At 38.9% G+C, this 17,604-nt stretch overlaps 3 protein-coding genes across 3 annotated transcripts; 1 reads left to right on the top strand and 2 right to left on the bottom strand.

Annotated features, from left to right (window-relative positions):
* Nucleotides 1-1,200: 1,200 nt before the first annotated feature.
* On the bottom strand, nucleotides 1,201-7,928 carry gatd3l (glutamine amidotransferase class 1 domain containing 3, like). Its single transcript, XM_042488959.1, has 7 exons — nucleotides 7,812-7,928; nucleotides 7,674-7,726; nucleotides 7,485-7,598; nucleotides 7,216-7,347; nucleotides 6,995-7,087; nucleotides 2,036-2,201; nucleotides 1,201-1,335 (listed from the first exon to the last, which is right to left on the bottom strand). The coding sequence occupies exons 1-7, from the start codon at nucleotides 7,926-7,928 to the stop codon at nucleotides 1,201-1,203; spliced, it is 810 nt and encodes a 269-aa protein (XP_042344893.1).
* Nucleotides 7,929-8,700: 772 nt separating this feature from the next.
* On the bottom strand, nucleotides 8,701-11,823 carry tmem127 (transmembrane protein 127). Its single transcript, XM_042487938.1, has 3 exons — nucleotides 11,069-11,823; nucleotides 10,813-10,977; nucleotides 8,701-10,182 (listed from the first exon to the last, which is right to left on the bottom strand). The coding sequence occupies exons 1-3, from the start codon at nucleotides 11,310-11,312 to the stop codon at nucleotides 9,872-9,874; spliced, it is 720 nt and encodes a 239-aa protein (XP_042343872.1). The 5' UTR covers nucleotides 11,313-11,823; the 3' UTR covers nucleotides 8,701-9,871.
* A 960-nt stretch (nucleotides 11,824-12,783) lies between these two features.
* On the top strand, nucleotides 12,784-15,962 carry ciao1 (cytosolic iron-sulfur assembly component 1). The gene is made up of 6 exons (XM_042488651.1): nucleotides 12,784-13,178; nucleotides 13,758-13,906; nucleotides 13,988-14,099; nucleotides 14,220-14,308; nucleotides 14,399-14,600; nucleotides 15,889-15,962. The coding sequence occupies exons 1-6, from the start codon at nucleotides 13,043-13,045 to the stop codon at nucleotides 15,960-15,962; spliced, it is 762 nt and encodes a 253-aa protein (XP_042344585.1). The 5' UTR covers nucleotides 12,784-13,042.
* Nucleotides 15,963-17,604: the final 1,642 nt, after the last annotated feature.

The raw sequence follows: 17,604 nt of genomic DNA, 5'->3' as shown, positions 1-17,604 counted from the left end.
TTTTTTGAGGCAAAATGTGACAATGAAAAGTTTGTCTTTACCTTCAGGCAGTATTTTCCAAACCTCTCCTTGAGTACCACTAGTCCTGCTTGTTTTAGATGTCTTCCAGCTCCAAAACAGCTCATTCAAATGATCGACTCGTGAACTCCTGAAGCTGCTTGATAACGAGCTGATCGTTAAATTCAGCTGTGTTGCAGCAGGGAGAGCTCACATGCAGGACAAGTTGTACTTGAGAAGTGGTTTGGAAATCGCAGCTAGTTAGCTTATTTCTTGAGCAGCAACACCGCACACCTGCAATCATTTGTCAAGCCTTCTTAAATCTGGTAAGCCATCCTCTCCTTTTGTCTCAATTTTCTTAACCCAGCCTCACTCCCCTTCCTGTGCATTTACCTCCTTACCTTCTATTTATCAATTTAGTGATCTACTCGTGGATAACAGTCTTGTGCTTGTGGAGACGACCATGAAGAGAAACCACTCAATGGCAGTTTGAGGGGCTCATTCCAAGGTAATGAAAACATGATAATTCTTAGTTTCAGGTGGTTATACCCTAATGAGAACATACTTATGAATATTATATCCCACTGCTGCAAAAACGATCCCCTAAATCTTACACAATGCACCTTTGAATCCCCTCCTTTATTACTGAGTCTCTGAAGTCCCAGGTCTAACCTAAGCCCTCAGCAGGTGTGACAAACATTTCACAACATTGTCAATAATTGTCTGTACTGTTACTGTTTATTTCAAGGATCAGGTGGCAATATTAAACACCTTAGTGATACTGAGAGAATAATAAAGGGTTGTACAGTATGTCTACAGTACATACAAGGCGTAGGTCCTCATCAATTCAGCCTAAGTGAGACCGAAGATTCATTTATTGCTTTGAAAATCTATGTTTATAGATTATTATGTGGTGCAGTGAATTTTTTTGATGTTAGTTAATGTTTCTGAACTGACTCAAAAGCCTTTCAGACGTGCAGATCTGCTCAGATAATATCTGGACTCAGATGATCTGGTTCCCCTTCTATACATGCCACATATTTGCCCGTATTAACCAATACCATTAAATCCACATGACAAACCATTTGCTCTTTAACTAAAGCATTTATATGTTTTCAAGTAGGAATTCATCACAACACAGAGGTGTACATCACACGTCAACACCAACTCCCTCTATTTCTTCTCCAGGCTGAAAATGCCACATCACTTGGTTGACATACGCATGACATGTTTGACCATGTTTCCAATGCCATCAAAGATGTAGTGATAGTGATACTCCGTGTCCCACATGAAGGACGGGGTGCTGACCACTTTGTTCTTCTCATCCACATAGGCTTCGTAGAAAAAGGGTTAAGGTCAAAGCAACATAAAAAAACATAAATGCATGACATAAAAAAATTACAAAAAATTAACATGAATATGTGTAGATCTAGTTCAACCTTTGAAACCTGGAGCAACATCACTTGTACTGCCTTTCACAAATATTTAAGCCTCTGAACCTTAAAGAAATCAAACCAATTTGCTCAGGTTTCAAAGGGTTAAACAGCTTATGAAAGGTATCTGAATGCAGCACAAGAAAACTGATGTCATTCCAGGTTTCAAAGGGTTAAACTTTTTCTTTCAAAAACATGGGGGGGAAAAGGAAATGAGCAATCTGGTAAGAAATGTCCGTCCAATAACAAGAAATTAATAGATTGAGAAAATTATTATTTTTTAAAGCTGTGGGAAAACCATATAATTATTATACTTACATATTTAAAATGATGTTACAGAATTATTATATTTTTTAAGTAAGACTTTCCAGGTCATTTACTTGTTTGTTTTCTTTTCTTTTTTGTTTTTGTTTCTGTTGTGTTCATTTTAAAATAATTTCCAGGTCATTTTCTTGTACTTTACTAATTTCTTCCAAATTTTGGGTCATTTCCTCTTTTGTTGCTCATCGCCTTCTTCCCATGTTTTTGACAGAAATCCAGCCAATTACTCAGGTTTCAAAGAGTTATCTAACACAGATAGCAAAAAAAGGCCTCTTAAAGGATATGTATGGCTCACGGACATTGTGGCGAGCACCCATGCTCTTCACAGCCTGCACCATGCTTGTGTGAGGCCAGTTACCCCAGCGAGTATTTTCGTCCCGCTCGTAGCCCATGGTCACCTCGATGCTGGGCAGCACGCGGCAGGCCAGCACCGGAGCCATGCTGGCCAGTCTGAAACGGGAGCAGAAAGTCATTTAAGGTTTTATTAAGCCAAGATTAAGAGACAAGACTGATCAGGGTGTGAGAATAATTGCCTTACCAGCGTCAGATGGGACACAAAGCCTGAAAAAGAAAGTGGCTCCCAGCATGAAGCACTGGGACAGCAGTGCAAAGCTCAATGTGTACAAACAATGAGTATGAGGCAAGATTACAGATCGTCAGATGTTTGTTTTCATCATTGGCCTCCAGATTAAACCATATTTATGGGTAGACACCATCAACCTATTTCACTTTTTGTACCTAACAGAAGTAGATTTGTACAGCCCAGATATGATGGATATCTCTCTCATTCTTCTGTTGTTTTTACTTGAAAGCTGATGTCAGAAACAGACGGAAAACACGGGGAGAAATTGAGGGGAATACCGTGCAACAGAGGGGGGTGTGTGAGAACTTTGACCTTTGTAGACTGGTGACCTCACATGGCTCTTTCCAACTTGAACCTGAGCAGAGGTCTAATCAGTCAAAGTGAAAACACCTGTGTGGGAGTGCTGTGCCTTTAAAGAAATAGCAGTGCTGTTTTATGCATATATTAGTATTTACTAAACATATCATGCATACACCAGTACATTTCAGTCATAAAAACCCGTAGTCTGCAGTAGTTTGGATGTTGCAAAAACGATGACATAAATGATGGGTTTCTTTCTTCTCAGTATTTTGCAGAAAGTAGGCCAGTGACTCATATATTTAAAGGATATTTAAAGGGACAGTTAACCCCAAAATCAAATATACATATTCGCTTTTACCTGTTGTAGGCCTACCACTTGTCAGTACAGATGTTTGGGTGTCACAAGCCCCGTGTCCATGAGTGCACGCTTCCTTCAATGCATGTAGAAAGTTAATGGTTCATGCATGAAACTGCCCACAAGCTCCATTGGTTATCGAGAGTAACTGCGTCATGGTTGCTTTAAAGACGCATTGCTGTTGACTCATTCACTCTGAGCACAACAAGCAGAGTGCCATCTAGTTTCTTTATATTCAGAAGAAGGCAGACATCTCTATGGCTGATATCTCTAGCACTTGACAACGCACACCAAAACAATCCTGATTGATAGATAACACTGCGGGTAAGAGGAAAAATACGTATTTTTGATTTTGGAGTGAACAATCCCTTTAAGCCAGCGTGTCCCCAAACTCTTCTCGATTTTCACTAGTCCTGCATGTTTTAGATCCCACCTTGCTCCAAAACAGCTGATTCAATTGATGAACTTGTTTATTCTTAACAGCTTTTTTCAGATCGATTTTATAAGCTACCAATGGTGAGGTCAGGTTGCACCCAACAGATTCACATTTTGTTTTTTATGCCAAATCAAAGAGGAGTGAAACACTGATGAAATCAGAGGAAACATGCGGTGAGGAGCTGCAGATGGAGGAGCAGCAGAAGTGTTAAGGGTTGCCACCAGGGGCTAAATTATTGCTTTCAGAAAGATAGCCTGCTTCTAAATTTATACACCCCTTGTTTTGCCGACAGATCAGTTCAACAAATTTCAAGACAGCAATTACAGCTCTGACAAAACAGAACAGTGGAGGGTGTGTTTATGTGTCTCCTCCTGACTTCAGGAGTAACATGCAAATCACAGTAATACTGAAAGTGATTCCTACATTGCACAGCAATGCGTCATAAATGGCCTTTGTTATCACTTGTAGGGTAAAAGAATAATTGTCATCGCTCTCAAGCATTTTTACACTCTAGTTTCATTTTTGGCTAAATTATCCTTAACCCTTTGAAACTTGTGCAAATTAAGTTGATTTCTTTCAAAAATGTAGGGAGAAGGCAAGAAGCAACTTAACAAGACATGGCCAGAAAATTAGCCAACAATGTAGTAAAAAAGTTTGTCTTTTTAAAAGGAGAAAAAAGAGTAAAAAGAGAAAGAAAATGACCTAAAAGGCGCTAAAAATCGTTTTTTAAAAATAGATTTTAGTATATTTTATAAAATTATTACAAGAGTTATATTTATTTAGACTTTTTTCCCACTTTTATTTTGATATTTTTTCTTGCAATTCTCCCCTCTATTTTAAAACAAATTTTAGGGAAATTTTCTTGTCACCTTTTACTAATTTCTTTTTGTTTAACAGTTTTTATTAAAGTTTTCAGAGAATAGCATGTTTGTATGCAGTATACAGTAACAATGTTTCCGTAAAAAATAGGATACACACATTATTTAAATGAGGATAACTATAAAAACAATGTTTTCCCACCCACTCAACCACCCAGTACCTTTTACTAATTTCTTGCAATTTGTGGGACATTTCTTGCCAAGTTGCTCACTGCTCCTTTTCGCCATGTTTTTCAAAGAAATCATATCAATTTGCAAAGGTTTTAAAGGTTTAAATAGCATGTGGAAGCCGCATGAACGCAGTAACAGAAAACTGATGTCTATCCACGTTTCAAAGGGTTAATGGCTCAAATTCTTTATAGGCATTAATGTCAATAGGAAAGCGTTACACTGGCATTATCCTTTAACGGCTGGGTCAAGTTCAGAACTCAACATACCTTTTAACCCCTGCTTCATCCTCTTCTTTCTCCTCCTCTGCCGCCAACTCCACCCTTTAATTCCTGTAATCCTGCATCTCCTGTCATCTCAGATCTGCCATTCTGTACATGGCCACCACGTGTCCCCTCACCTGACCCCTTCACCTGTCTGCACAGCTGCCCCTCATCCTCCCATCACTTTCCCTGTGCCAACCAAAGGATCTGCCATGCTCTAACTGATCACATACTGTATCTTGGGTTAGACTGTCGTTACCACACCTGCCCTTCCTCCTGTGTCTGCTGTGATTATAGACTCTATAGACAGAGCTTTATAAGATAGATCTTTATCTTTTTTATCTTCATATACAGTCTATGGCTGTGATCAATGAGAACCAACATGGAGACTTTCAGCAGATAGCCTCTTTAGTGGTGCATCAACTTGCACTTCATCTCTTTCCTAGCTTTACTTCATTTGTTAAACCCTTTGAAACCTGGGCAAACTTGATTTGTTTTTCAAAAATGTGGGAAGAAGGGAATGAGCAACAAAAGAAGAAATGACCCCCCAAAAAATGCAATAAAGAAATTAATAAAGAGTAAAAGAAAATGACCTGGAAAATTTGTGGGAAAAAAATTAAAAGAGTTAAAAAACAAACAAGAAAATTACTTGGAAAAATCATAATTTTATGACAATTTTATTGAATTATAAATGGAATTATAAATACAGTTTGTCCATAGCTTTTAAAAATAATAATTTTCTAACTACAAATTTCTTGTTGTTTTTTTTTCTTGCAACATCTATTGTTTCCCATTGCCTTTTCCCCATGTTTTTACTTGCACAAGAAAAGTGCCATTGCTCCAGGTTTCAAAGGGTTAATGTGATGTAGATTTTTATTACACAGAAATATGACATGACTATTGGTATAGTAATGTTTGTGGTGTTAATATGGATGTATGAAGAGAACTGGATACAGCATTGGAGGTTGAGACCTCGTTCATTGCGATGAAAGCTGGCCAGCGGCACACGAACCCTAAAATGTTCAGTTGCAGCCAATCAAATTACCCCCATAATCTGCACTGCTTCTGCATTATTGGGCCCACAGAGCGAGCACACCAGAGACTTCCGCCTGCTGAGCCGGCTTTTGCCTGTGTAGCCCTCCATCAAAATCCTGGTCATCTACCCTTTCCAAATTGTGAACAGAAAGGATCAAATCCTGATAGGTAAAAGATCATTTGCTGGAGGTTTTGACGCTCAAAAAAATGTATCCACTGATTTACTGACGTCCCTTTCACAATATGCATTCATGTTAAAAAGACTTTTTAGGCATCACATGACGCACTCAAAGCCTGGTGCACATTCTGGGGGCCTGGGTAGAAGGGCAACAGCTTTGGTCCCTGTTTATGTACTTTCAGCCACTGCATTTTAACAAACATTCAGACAGGAAATACAAAAGGGCCAATTTGGAGTGTTTATGTTTTCAAGTTTGAAAATGTCTATGCTGAAAGTTAATGCCGTTTAGATGACACCAGCAGGTCTAGTAAAGTCATGCAAAATAAGAATAAGTGGTGTCAGGAATAGAATATATTTTTTCAGCACTTCATAATTGCAACAATTTTTACCCTTTGAACCTGACTAACTTCTGACAGGAACACAAGATAAAAGCAATGAGCAACTTTACAAGAAATTACCCCCGAAAATGAGCAAGAAATTAATTGTCTCTGTCTTTCTCTCTTTTTTCAGGTCATGTTTCTTGTCATCTTTTACCAATTCCTTGCAGTTTGTTGAACATTTCTTTCCAAGTTGCTCATTGCCCTTTCCCCATTGTTTCCAAAGTAATCAAGCCAATTTGCTATGGTTTTAAAGGTTTAAATCAAAGGCGTCTGAATGCTGCACAAGAAAAATGATGTCGATTGAGGTTGCAGACAGGTCAAACAAAATGCGTCAATTGAAAAAAAAAAATTTTGTTTGTTTATTGACATCTAAACAGCTCAGCATTCATTGTCCGACCTTTATTTCTTCAGCTGATCCAATATCCCAATTCAATTACAGGGATCGTTTAAATCTCATGTGTTTATCTAGTTTAATGTAATCTAATGTAATCTGATTGAAAGTGCAATAAGAGTAAAGGTGACAGCCTGCAATTTTGCCTCATGTTTGGATACAAAAATAATTTCGTCTAAAAAAGCACACAAATGTTGGACATGTTGGACTAATGTAGAGTTTGACTGTATTGCTCCTTCAGCGCTGATAGATTGAATGTGACCAAATGATACATACCCAATAGGCTTGCGTGTGCGGTGAAAGTCTTTGAGCACTCTTTCCACATCATTGTGCAGCTTGCAGTCTTTGCCATCCTTCACAAAAGAGGATCTAAAGAGTTAAAAAGTTTTATATGCTAATATTAGTTCTCCATCTTCATCAAGCCAGTGTGTATTGCATTTTACTCTATTTCACACTACAGTCTCACAGTGATTGCTTCATATTTCATTATTCCTCACAGATTCTTGATGATGCCGTGGCCTCCAGGAAAGATGACACCATCAAAGCTGTTGACGTCCAGCTTGGACAGGTCTTGCATTTGCATATTTCCCTGACCATGACTGAAGCGAGCTGCCTCCATCATCATGTTCCTATGTGACGGCCAAAAATAATCATAAATACTACTTTATGGAATTAGTAAGTCAGGTGTACAAACCTACAGGTAAGCTACTGGACTCTATGACCCTGATCCATGTCAAAGTGTATCAGTGTTGCCTAACAAGCGTACCGGTTCTCTCCAGAGCCGGGCTGCTTCCTCATGTGGTCCATCACATGCATCTGCTGCTGATTGGGAGCAAACATCTGGAAGCGAGCACCGTTGCGGCTCAGGTGGTACATGGTGCTGAAGACAGAGGTGTGAATTACCATCTCTGCTTGGTGGTTTGTTCATGCAATAATTCGAAATTCTGATACTCACTAGACTCCCTCATGGACATCAGTCCCATCCCACCAGCCACATCCTGAGAAAACCTGCATTACATTATGATTCACAAATCTCAATAACACTCACACAAATAGTTTGTCTGCTTTCTCCTACTGGTCCCATATCACTTACCACTGCAATATTGGTATTCCCCCAGTTGCCGTAGTCACCATGGTGAACAAAGCAGGCAGGCTGGCGAGAGAGAGCAGCCAGTGTTTGTTTTGACAGCAGGGTCCTGGTTGCCAGCATGATTTCACTTCAATCTCACTGTTTCAGGAAATAAATGTAACCGAGCAATTTGCCTCAGAGCTTGTGAAGACTTTGAAACGTAGTAATAGTGATCTTGCTGTGTCTGTGTATTTATACAAACGGAGCGTGGCCAAGTGACGTGGCCACGTAAGCTCTATGTTCTGAGAAGAGACATTGCTTCTTTGCCTTGAATGGCCTATTCCCCTCCTGAACACCCTTCCCTAATAATACCTTGTTTATTCATCTGATTAACTTAAGTGATTTGGCTACGGAGTGACACTCGAGCTTTGGAGAGGAACCTAAACATGTAGTACATTAACCCGTGAAATATCTTGACCCATTTACAAGGTAACTTTTATTATGGCATCTATTTGAAGAAAACCGCAGAAAAAATTCAAAAAATGTTTTAATATAATTGTATGTGCAAGTGCAGTTGAGTGAGAACTTCTACAAAAGTCTGCATCCATGTGCTTTTTTGTGAAAACTCTTAGTAATTTTTTTAAGGTCGCACTGGATGCTATGCCTTTATACAGTGCAAGGCATACTGCCTGCCCTTTAAAGGCTATTAGGTTATAAGGCTCTTACTCGCTGTAATGCCATGTTGCGTCTACAATGTCTAGACGGTAAACCCTGAAATATCCTGGTCAGACGGAAATGTCAAAGTCAATATACTGTTAAATCAAAACTCCTACCTATAGGCTGCATCTTGGTGGAGTTGTCATGAGCGTGAAACCCAGGATTCAGTGTACAGATGACGAGCATGAGGCGAAAATATGGCATTAATTTTTACTATGACCACTTTTTATGTAGAAACAATCAATATTTACATATTGGTGATGAAAGTATATGACGACAATCTGAAGAACAAAATGCAGAAATGGGATAAAACAGAACAATATACAACCAACTAGAGTCACCACATCAGTCACAATTTTAAGCCTCAGCTGGCACCTTATGTGACGTGTTGTCATATGATTTATGCCTGAAGGTTTAAAATTTGCACACGAAAGAACTCATGCATAAAAAAACACATACTGAAACTGTGACATACGGTGATCACAAAGTACAAATAAGTTGTTTTTTCTTTTAAATCAAATACAAGAAACATGACGCGACCAACTTCTGTGGTGACGTTCCTGTCACTAAATGTCTCTTATTGTGAAACACGTTTCTCAATTTCTCTGTGGCTGCTAGCCCAACACAAGACACGTGCCATCACCCTTTTTCAAAACACCACAAAGACAGATCTAACAATTTTTTCGACAATTTCCTCGTGTTCTTTCAAGTAACAATGTGATTGAATGAGACTAAACCAGTGATTGGTGTTTAAAGAGCAAATGAAAGAAAATAAGAACAGCACAGACAACTAAATAATAAATAATAAGGTTGGTTTGATACTTTGTATGAAAGAAATGTCTAAAATAATCTTCTCAGTGTTTGCATTTGTGATGTATCAGGAAAATAAAATCATACACACAGCAAGCATATCAAAAATTAAATCAAAGTGACGCTTAACAAAGCTCCATCCGCGATCCAAACCAGAGCAATACAACTGCTGACATTCTGCCGACAGCCCAGCCTCAACAACTGGCACTGATCCGGCTGTGGCTGTTTCATGTTACTTGTGATGAGCAACGTTGAGCACTCCTTGCAGTTTTCTTTACATGTAAGAACCAAATCCTAAAAGCCATTTACATGCAAATCACTAACAACTTCAGTGGTGAAAGTAAGAATCATCTCCTAAATTTCTGCCACCACTAAAGAAAGCTTTCATGCACCCAAGCACTGTCAGTCAAGGAGTTTGTGCACTAACTGCGCACGCTGTGTTCGTTACGGAGAGTATTTGCGAAGATATCCATTTGATAAAGAGTGGGGGTTTTGCTCATCAAGCCAATAGCCGTGCTGAGAGAGAAGCGAGTGTTAACAAGGCCAGTCTGGCGGCATTAGGGCGTGTAGGCAGGGGGCGGCTGAAACTGATTGGCAATGTCATAATCAGCAGGAAAAGTTTCACTGCTATCCTCCATCTCCGAGAGCAGCTCTAAAGCCTGCTCCTCCTCCTCGGTGGGGTAGTGGCGCAGCAGGTTCGCAGCTGTGGCGAGGATAGAGGCGCCGCCTGCCCCTGCCACCAGGTAGAAGCTGATGGCAAAAGTGACGTATATGAGGGAGCCGTGGTACTTTTTGTGTTGCTGCTGTAGGGACAAGATGAGCTCCGAGGCCCAGTAGCAGAAGCCTATGACGGTGGCACACTGCAGTACTGAGGAGAGACAAACAAGACAGTTAATTAGCCAAAATTTTAGAATGTTATTTTCAATTACGATTTCGGCTTTCAATGATTATGAAAACAAGATGATCGAGATATAAACTATTATCAGGCCATATTCCATTTCACAATGACACTCTTGCCAACTTGGTGACTATCTTGCTAAATTTAGTAACATTTCAGACCCTCTTAATGACTTTATTCCTTAAAAACAATTGGCAAATTCTGCGACTTATATTCAAATGTTATTGTAATTCATTCCCATACATGCTGCTCATAATTTTCAGAGTCCATGGATTTCCGGCAAAAAGTGCTGTCTACTCTCTTTCTCAAATTGTGCACTTTTTAATATTTATATTTTATTCGTCTCGTTTTACATTTACTTATTTTACGTTTTTAAGTTGAAATACATTTAAAGTTCAAGACACCCTGTTAAAAAAAAAGAAGTTTTTTTTCTGTTAAGTTCAATGAATGTAATATGTCTACAAAGTCAGTTACTAATCATGTTAAAAAATCCTCATCACAATAGTGACCAACATAACCGTGATTATGATTTTTGCTTTCATCAAGCAGCCCTACCAAAAATGACTCGATAGGCACTCAAATATGACATCTTTATAATACCTGTGAGAATGTGTGCAAATGCATATCTGCGCGTGATCTTCAGTGCAGGGTGCTTGGGTCCAAACACATCCAAGAGGAAAGCCGTCAGACTGCACAGGATGCCCAGGAAACAGAAGGCAGCGATCACCCTCAGCAGCAGGATGGTCTGCGGGTTCACGCAGTAATCTGCAGGACACACGGACATCACAAAGCATTACAGGTGAGCTAGCTGATTAATCTCTGCTGCAGGTGTTAATGTGTTAGTGCTGGTCCTCACCGTCCAGAAGCTTGGGGTCAATGTAACCCAGGACATCTGCCACCCCCAGCTCCTGTCTCGGACAGGTGCCTCCATGCACCCGGAGCCAAGCCGGCTCCGCCAGAGCCGTGCACAGCGCGGTGATGGACAGAGCTCCGGGCAGAGCCGACACCAGGCTCCGCTCCGGCTGCTTGGGCAGGGAGGTGCCTCCTCTCCTCCTCCGGCCTCCAGGGACAGTAGAACCCGGCGGGGCATACATGGTCATCCAAACCCCCTATGGACTGGTGTCGAGTTGGTTTCCCGTCAGTATTGGTGACTAAACGGTCCGTCAGTAAGGTCAGCCAACTGACTGTCCGGAACAAAAAACTGCTGTTAGCCGGCGCAGCTAACGTTACCTGGCCGACGAGCGGGTGACAGTGGTCCTGGTACGTTGTTCACTGTGGCGTCTAATGTTTCCAAAGGACTTTTAAACCCAAAACTTGCTGCTAGATATAAACAGGATGAGTATTTGACTGACGGGCAGACAAAAGCCAGATGGCCTTGGGGCCTGTTAGCTCTGTTGTTAGCCTGTGAAGCTCGATCACAACTAACGCAAAATGTCGCCAACTGTCATAAAAAATAAACTTAACAGACTTAAATCAGATTAACGATAACCTATTAACTGATTTAGCAAACTACTCTGATAAAAAAATAACCTTAAATTCGATACAGAAACCAAAGACAAAACAAAACAAAAGGCAGCTTACGCTGACTTCCTGTAAAATATTAACTTCCTTGTTCACACTATTCTTCTTCGTGGGTCCAATTGGCTGCAGTGTAAACGCCAGTGGCGATCGGTGCTCCCACATACTGGTGACACAGCTCAACAACAGCTGTAAATATTCTAGTTGCCAATATTAACCCTTGATTTGTGCTGCATTATGTGATAGCATTATACAGCTTTGTAAGGAAGATAAAGGTTGAGAGAACAAGTGATTTTTTATGGCATAGCACCACCATGTGGACATCTACAAAGCACTTTATATGAATGTATGAATTTTTTTTTTCATTATTGCTTCATGCAAACAAATATCCCCAGCCCCCGTGGGCTTACAAGTACTTAAACCGTAAGAAATGTTCCAAGAATAGCAAGAAATTAGTAGATTTGGAAAAATATTTTTAAAGAAGCTAGGGAATTTTTTCCAGAAATTTCTTAATATCCAAGTCAATTTTTTTTTTTTTACAGAATAATTATATTTAAAAGCGTTTCCTCAGGTCTCTTCATTGTATTTATTTATTTATTTATTTTTTTTTTTATAATTGCTATAGTTATTAATTAGCACAGCATAGTTATATTTTAAAGCATCTTTTTCAGGTCTCGAAGGGTTACATTCCAGCAGAATACAGGAATTTAAGTTTTTAAAAATTAGAATTTATTTGCGGATAACACCCGTTGCTCTATGTGTGTTCATACTCTTAACTCTCATACTAATCATGCTCTTAACATAAAAAAAAATAAAAAACAAAAAAAAATAATGAACCGATCAAGCGGGGGCAACAGTGTAGTTTATTATTTTATTTTTTCTCAGAGAAACACACTTCGACACCATAGATTGTATATAAATATAAATACAAATAATATAATACATATAAATACTTTATATACGGCCTATGTTCGAAACGGATGGAGGCAGTAAAGTTGACTACAACTCCCAAGAAGAAGAAAAGGACCAGAGTGCATTGCGCAAAGCGATAAGCAAAGATGGCGGTATTTCCGGCATGTTAGTGTTTGTGAGCTGCTGTACTTTGTTCTTTAGTGCCAAAAACATTCCCTTTTTTATATATATATAAAAAAACAAGTTTCTGTCGCTGGGTACAGTAGCTGTGGTTGTCTCTGCGGGCTGTCACAGTGTGTCGTGGTGTTAACTCATTTGTCTCGCGGCAGTCAGCTGTCAGCAGTAACGGACAGGAGGTAGGACTGACGGAAACTCAAATATTTGGACCAACTCAGACATTATGGACGGACTGTCTCTGGTCCAGAGAATGAGCGCACACCCGGACTCCCGGTGCTGGTTCGTCAGCTGGAGCCCGACCGGGACGTTGCTGGCCTCGTGCGGGGGCGACAAGGCCATCCGGATATGGGGACGAGAGGGTGAGCCAAGTTATCCCCAACATGAGCTGAATGACAGCTGTATCCAGACACCTTTCACCAGCCTTTTAATGGCATCTAAAATTGCTTTGATTTCTTTCAAAAAAGATGGAGAAAAAAAAAATGCAACGAGCCGCTTAGTGTGTTTCACAAACTGCAAGATATTAGTAAATTTTAGAACATTATTTTTCTGCAGTCAGCATGCCAATGGCACACTTTGAAATCCATGTTAGTGAGCACTTTGCCACAAGTTGTGTGACCAAAATTTGACATATATATATTAATTGAGTGCATGAAAAAAAGTATTTTTTCTTTTACTTAAACCTATGAATAATGAGAAAAAAGCAAAGATTCTGTGTTAAAATCTTTGTTCAGTGTGTATGTATTGAACATTAGACAGATGTATGTTTTTAGAGAAAATAATTAGATAGAAATTTCCGTTTTGTCTAATCCACTTTATTAAATACTTGACACACCAAAGCACTTCATTACATCAATGCAAAAATGGTGTAAATCCACACTGCCATAGGGCGGTCTTGCTCAGTGATTTTTGGCTGGCTCAGTGTGACTTCTCTGTTGCAGGTGACTCTTGGGTGTGTAAGAGTACGCTTCAGGATGGACACCAGCGCACTGTGAGGAAAGTGGCATGGTCTCCCTGTGGGAATTATCTGGCCTCTGCCAGCTTCGATGCAACCACATGCATCTGGAAAAAGAAGAATGATGATTTTGAAGTGAGATGACATATTTAATCCTAACTTTTAATATGCTGAACCTTTTCTATATTTTACCCAGACTTTCCATTTCTCTACCAGAGTTTAACTGTGTTGGAAGGACATGAAAATGAGGTCAAATGTGTGGCATGGGCACCTTCGGGGAATCTGCTGGCAACATGTAGCCGAGACAAGAGTGTGTGGGTGTGGGAAGGTTTGTGTCGCCTCCCCAGATGCACTGCATGAAACAATTCATAACAGGAAATCAGCAAACCTGCTGATCTGTGCCTCTGTGTCTGTCTGTGGTGATGATCTTTCCGTTTGTGTTACACAGTGGATGAAGAAGATGAGTATGAATGTGTTACTGTGGTGAACTCTCACACACAAGACGTCAAGCATATTGTGTGGCACCCGACGCAGGAGGTAAGTTGCCCTCTGCCCCGTGCACCCGAAAGATTTCTAAATGTTTTTTCGATCATTATCTTACTGTCTGTTTCCCATGTGGTTCTACAGCTCCTGGCCTCAGCCAGCTATGACAACAACATTTGTATTTACAAGGAAGAGGATGACGACTGGGAGTGCAGAGACACGTTGAAAGGACACACATCCACCGTCTGGAGTTTGTCTTTCGATGGAACTGGACAGAGGCTGGCCTCCTGCAGTGACGACCGCACTGTGAAGATTTGGAAGGAGACGCCAAATGAAGGTGGACAAGGTGAGCTGTTAGTGGTAGACGGCATTAGTCTTGTTAATCAAGTCATTCATGAAAAAAGGTCACATTAAAGCTTTAAATGTTATAATCAAGAACTATATTTAGGTCCGACACTGTCCCGTAATGAAGAAGACGCATAAATAACTTTGGTTTTTGGACAAATCAAAGTACAATGTATGTTTTGGATTGAATATTATCTGTGATAAATACCAATAATCTCACTAATCTATCAACTGTAATATAATAGCAGTGTAAAACAGACCTCAGCAAATCTGAACTAAGCATGTAAACATAAGTGGTAACACTATGATATGATTTTAGGGATTCATATCACATTTAATGTAACGTTAACATCATTGTGATTAAAAATATATAGTGACCTATTTATTTAATGCGATCTGTGGTTTTGAAGAAGCTTCTTATAGAGCCATTGTGGATAAACCGACCAGAAAACACCACACACACATTGAGTAGTTCAGTGAGAGCAACAACCAGATGAATAAGGTAGACAATATTATGTCTCAGATTTTCTGCACTACTGAAGGCTCCTGACGGGAAAAAAAAAGCTTTGCAATGCATAGAGCTATAGCCTACTGTAAATACACAGCGTCATTATGAGGCATTTATGTAACATTACAGCTTAACAAGTGTATTTCTAATGTTTTCGGCTCATATACACTGATTATAGATTGACGCTCCTTAAATAACCTGTGAAAGATGCTTTTCAGCCGATTTCATGCTGAAACTCAGAACATAACCTGCTCCCGACCAGGTTAAGTTTACGACATAAGTAACCATGGTGATCTAGACAGGTTTAGGTTCTAGACCATGACTTTAGACTCAACAAACCTCGCTTAGACACTAATCTCGCTTTGTAGTTCTCCCCCTGGGCTCTTAGGTTAACCCAAACCCAGGGCTAAGAGAAAGTCGTGTGAAAGCCATAATAGTTCTGTAAGACTCACTTACTTTAACTGATGAACATGGCACATTTTTGTCCATTTTGACATTTCTCTCAATATATCCCACGGGTGTCAAATTATGCACGTATGTTGTCAGCTTTCACATACACAGATGTCTACAGAGTACATGTTTTGATCAGCGGTACACATTTTTTGTCAACCTTTGGTAATTTTAGACAACAAATCCTAAGTTGTTTGGATTGTTAGTAATTAAATCAACAGAGTTTATACAGACCTAAATGTAATGCATATTTTTGTACAACGTGGCTGACTGGACTGTTGGTGGTGAATGATTTTTACCCCCCACCCCCCTCGCTCTGCTTGTGAAACAGGAGACTTGTCGTGGAAGTGTGTTTGCACTCTGTCTGGCTACCATGGACGAACAGTGTATGATGTTGCCTGGTGAGACCAATCTCATTTTCATTTATTTCACAAGCACAATGCACCCTCATTCCTGTTCATAGCCTCAGTTTGATTTAATCACTCAAAATAAGACAACTTTTGCTATTTTGGACAACATGGAATACTATACTACTAATACTAGACTTTTTTTTATGTTATTTTGGATGACATATTGTACTATATTGTTTTTATACTTTTTTGGATGACATACTATACTATGACTTTTTTATGCTATTTTGGATGACAAAGTATAGTATGACTTTTTCATGCTGTATTGGACGACATAGTTTCATAAGACTTCTTTATGCTACTTTCAATGACAAACCATTGTATAACTTTTTAATGCTATTTAGAATGACATTCTATAGTATGACTTTTTTATGCAATTTTTTACAAAATATTATAGTATGACTTTCTGTGCTATTTTGGCTGACGTACTATAGTATGACTTTTTATGCTGTTTTTGACGACATACTATACTAAGACTTTTTTAATGCTTTGTCACACTACGTAGTATAGTATTACTTTTTGATGCTATTTTTAATGACATAGTATAATATGACTTTTTGATGCTAATTTGCATGATATACTATGCTGTGACTTTTTGATGCTGTGACTTTTTTAAGCTATATATATATATATATATCGACATATACTTTGACCATTTTATGGCATTTCGTACGTCATACAATTGAATTACTTTTTTAGGCTTTTTTTTTGATCGACATACTATAGTATGACTTTTTGATGTTATTTTGATCGACATACTATGGTATGACTTTTCACGTTATTATGGACGACATAATATAGCAATGGTTCTCAAACTATTTTGTTAATGTACCCCCTTTGAAATATTTTTTTCAAAAAAAGTGCAAAACATTTTTGGTTGAAAAAAAAAAAAAGGTACAGCACAGCGGTGTCTGATTTTATACAACACTGTAACTGAAAACCTCTCCCAAATTTGGGGGTTGCAACTCATGGACATAAATCCCATTTAAACACAACATTTTCGACATGATATACTATAACGTGTCTCTACAAGTTATGTCGTTTTCAGCAATTTTCTGACAGGTCAAAATTTGACATTTTTTGACATACTATACTATGTCATTTTAAGACATTTTTTCGACATACTATACTATACTATGAGGTGTCTTTACAAGCTGTGCTATGTCGTTTACAGCCATTTTTTCAACATTCAATATTATGACATTTTTTTTTCCTTTTTTTTTTCAACATGGTATACTATTAAGTGTCTTTACAAGCTAAAAAATGTTATTTCCAGCCATTTTTTTGACATGTCAAAATTTGCAGTTTTTGACATACTGATCTATGTCGTTTTCAGCCATTTTTTCGACATGCTACGTTTAGACGTTTTTGGCCTTTTTTCCAATATGCTATACTATGAACGTGTCTCTACAAGCTATAATATGCGATTTTCAGCCATTTTTTCAACATTTCAAAATTTGCTGTTTTTCAACATGCTATACTATGTTGTTTTCAGCAATTTTTTCTGCATGCTGTATTTTGTAGTTTTGGGCCATTTTTTTCAACATGGTATTCTATGAAGTGTCTCTACAAGCTATAATATTTAATTTTTGGCCATTTTTCGACATTTCAAAATATGCAGTTTTTCGACATACTAT

This window comes from Plectropomus leopardus, chromosome 6 (genome assembly GCF_008729295.1).
Source record: "Plectropomus leopardus isolate mb chromosome 6, YSFRI_Pleo_2.0, whole genome shotgun sequence".
NCBI lineage: Eukaryota > Metazoa > Chordata > Actinopteri > Perciformes > Serranidae > Plectropomus > Plectropomus leopardus.
The sequence above is the reverse complement of the archived record's forward strand: the minus strand, read 5'-3'. Positions and strand labels throughout refer to the sequence as shown.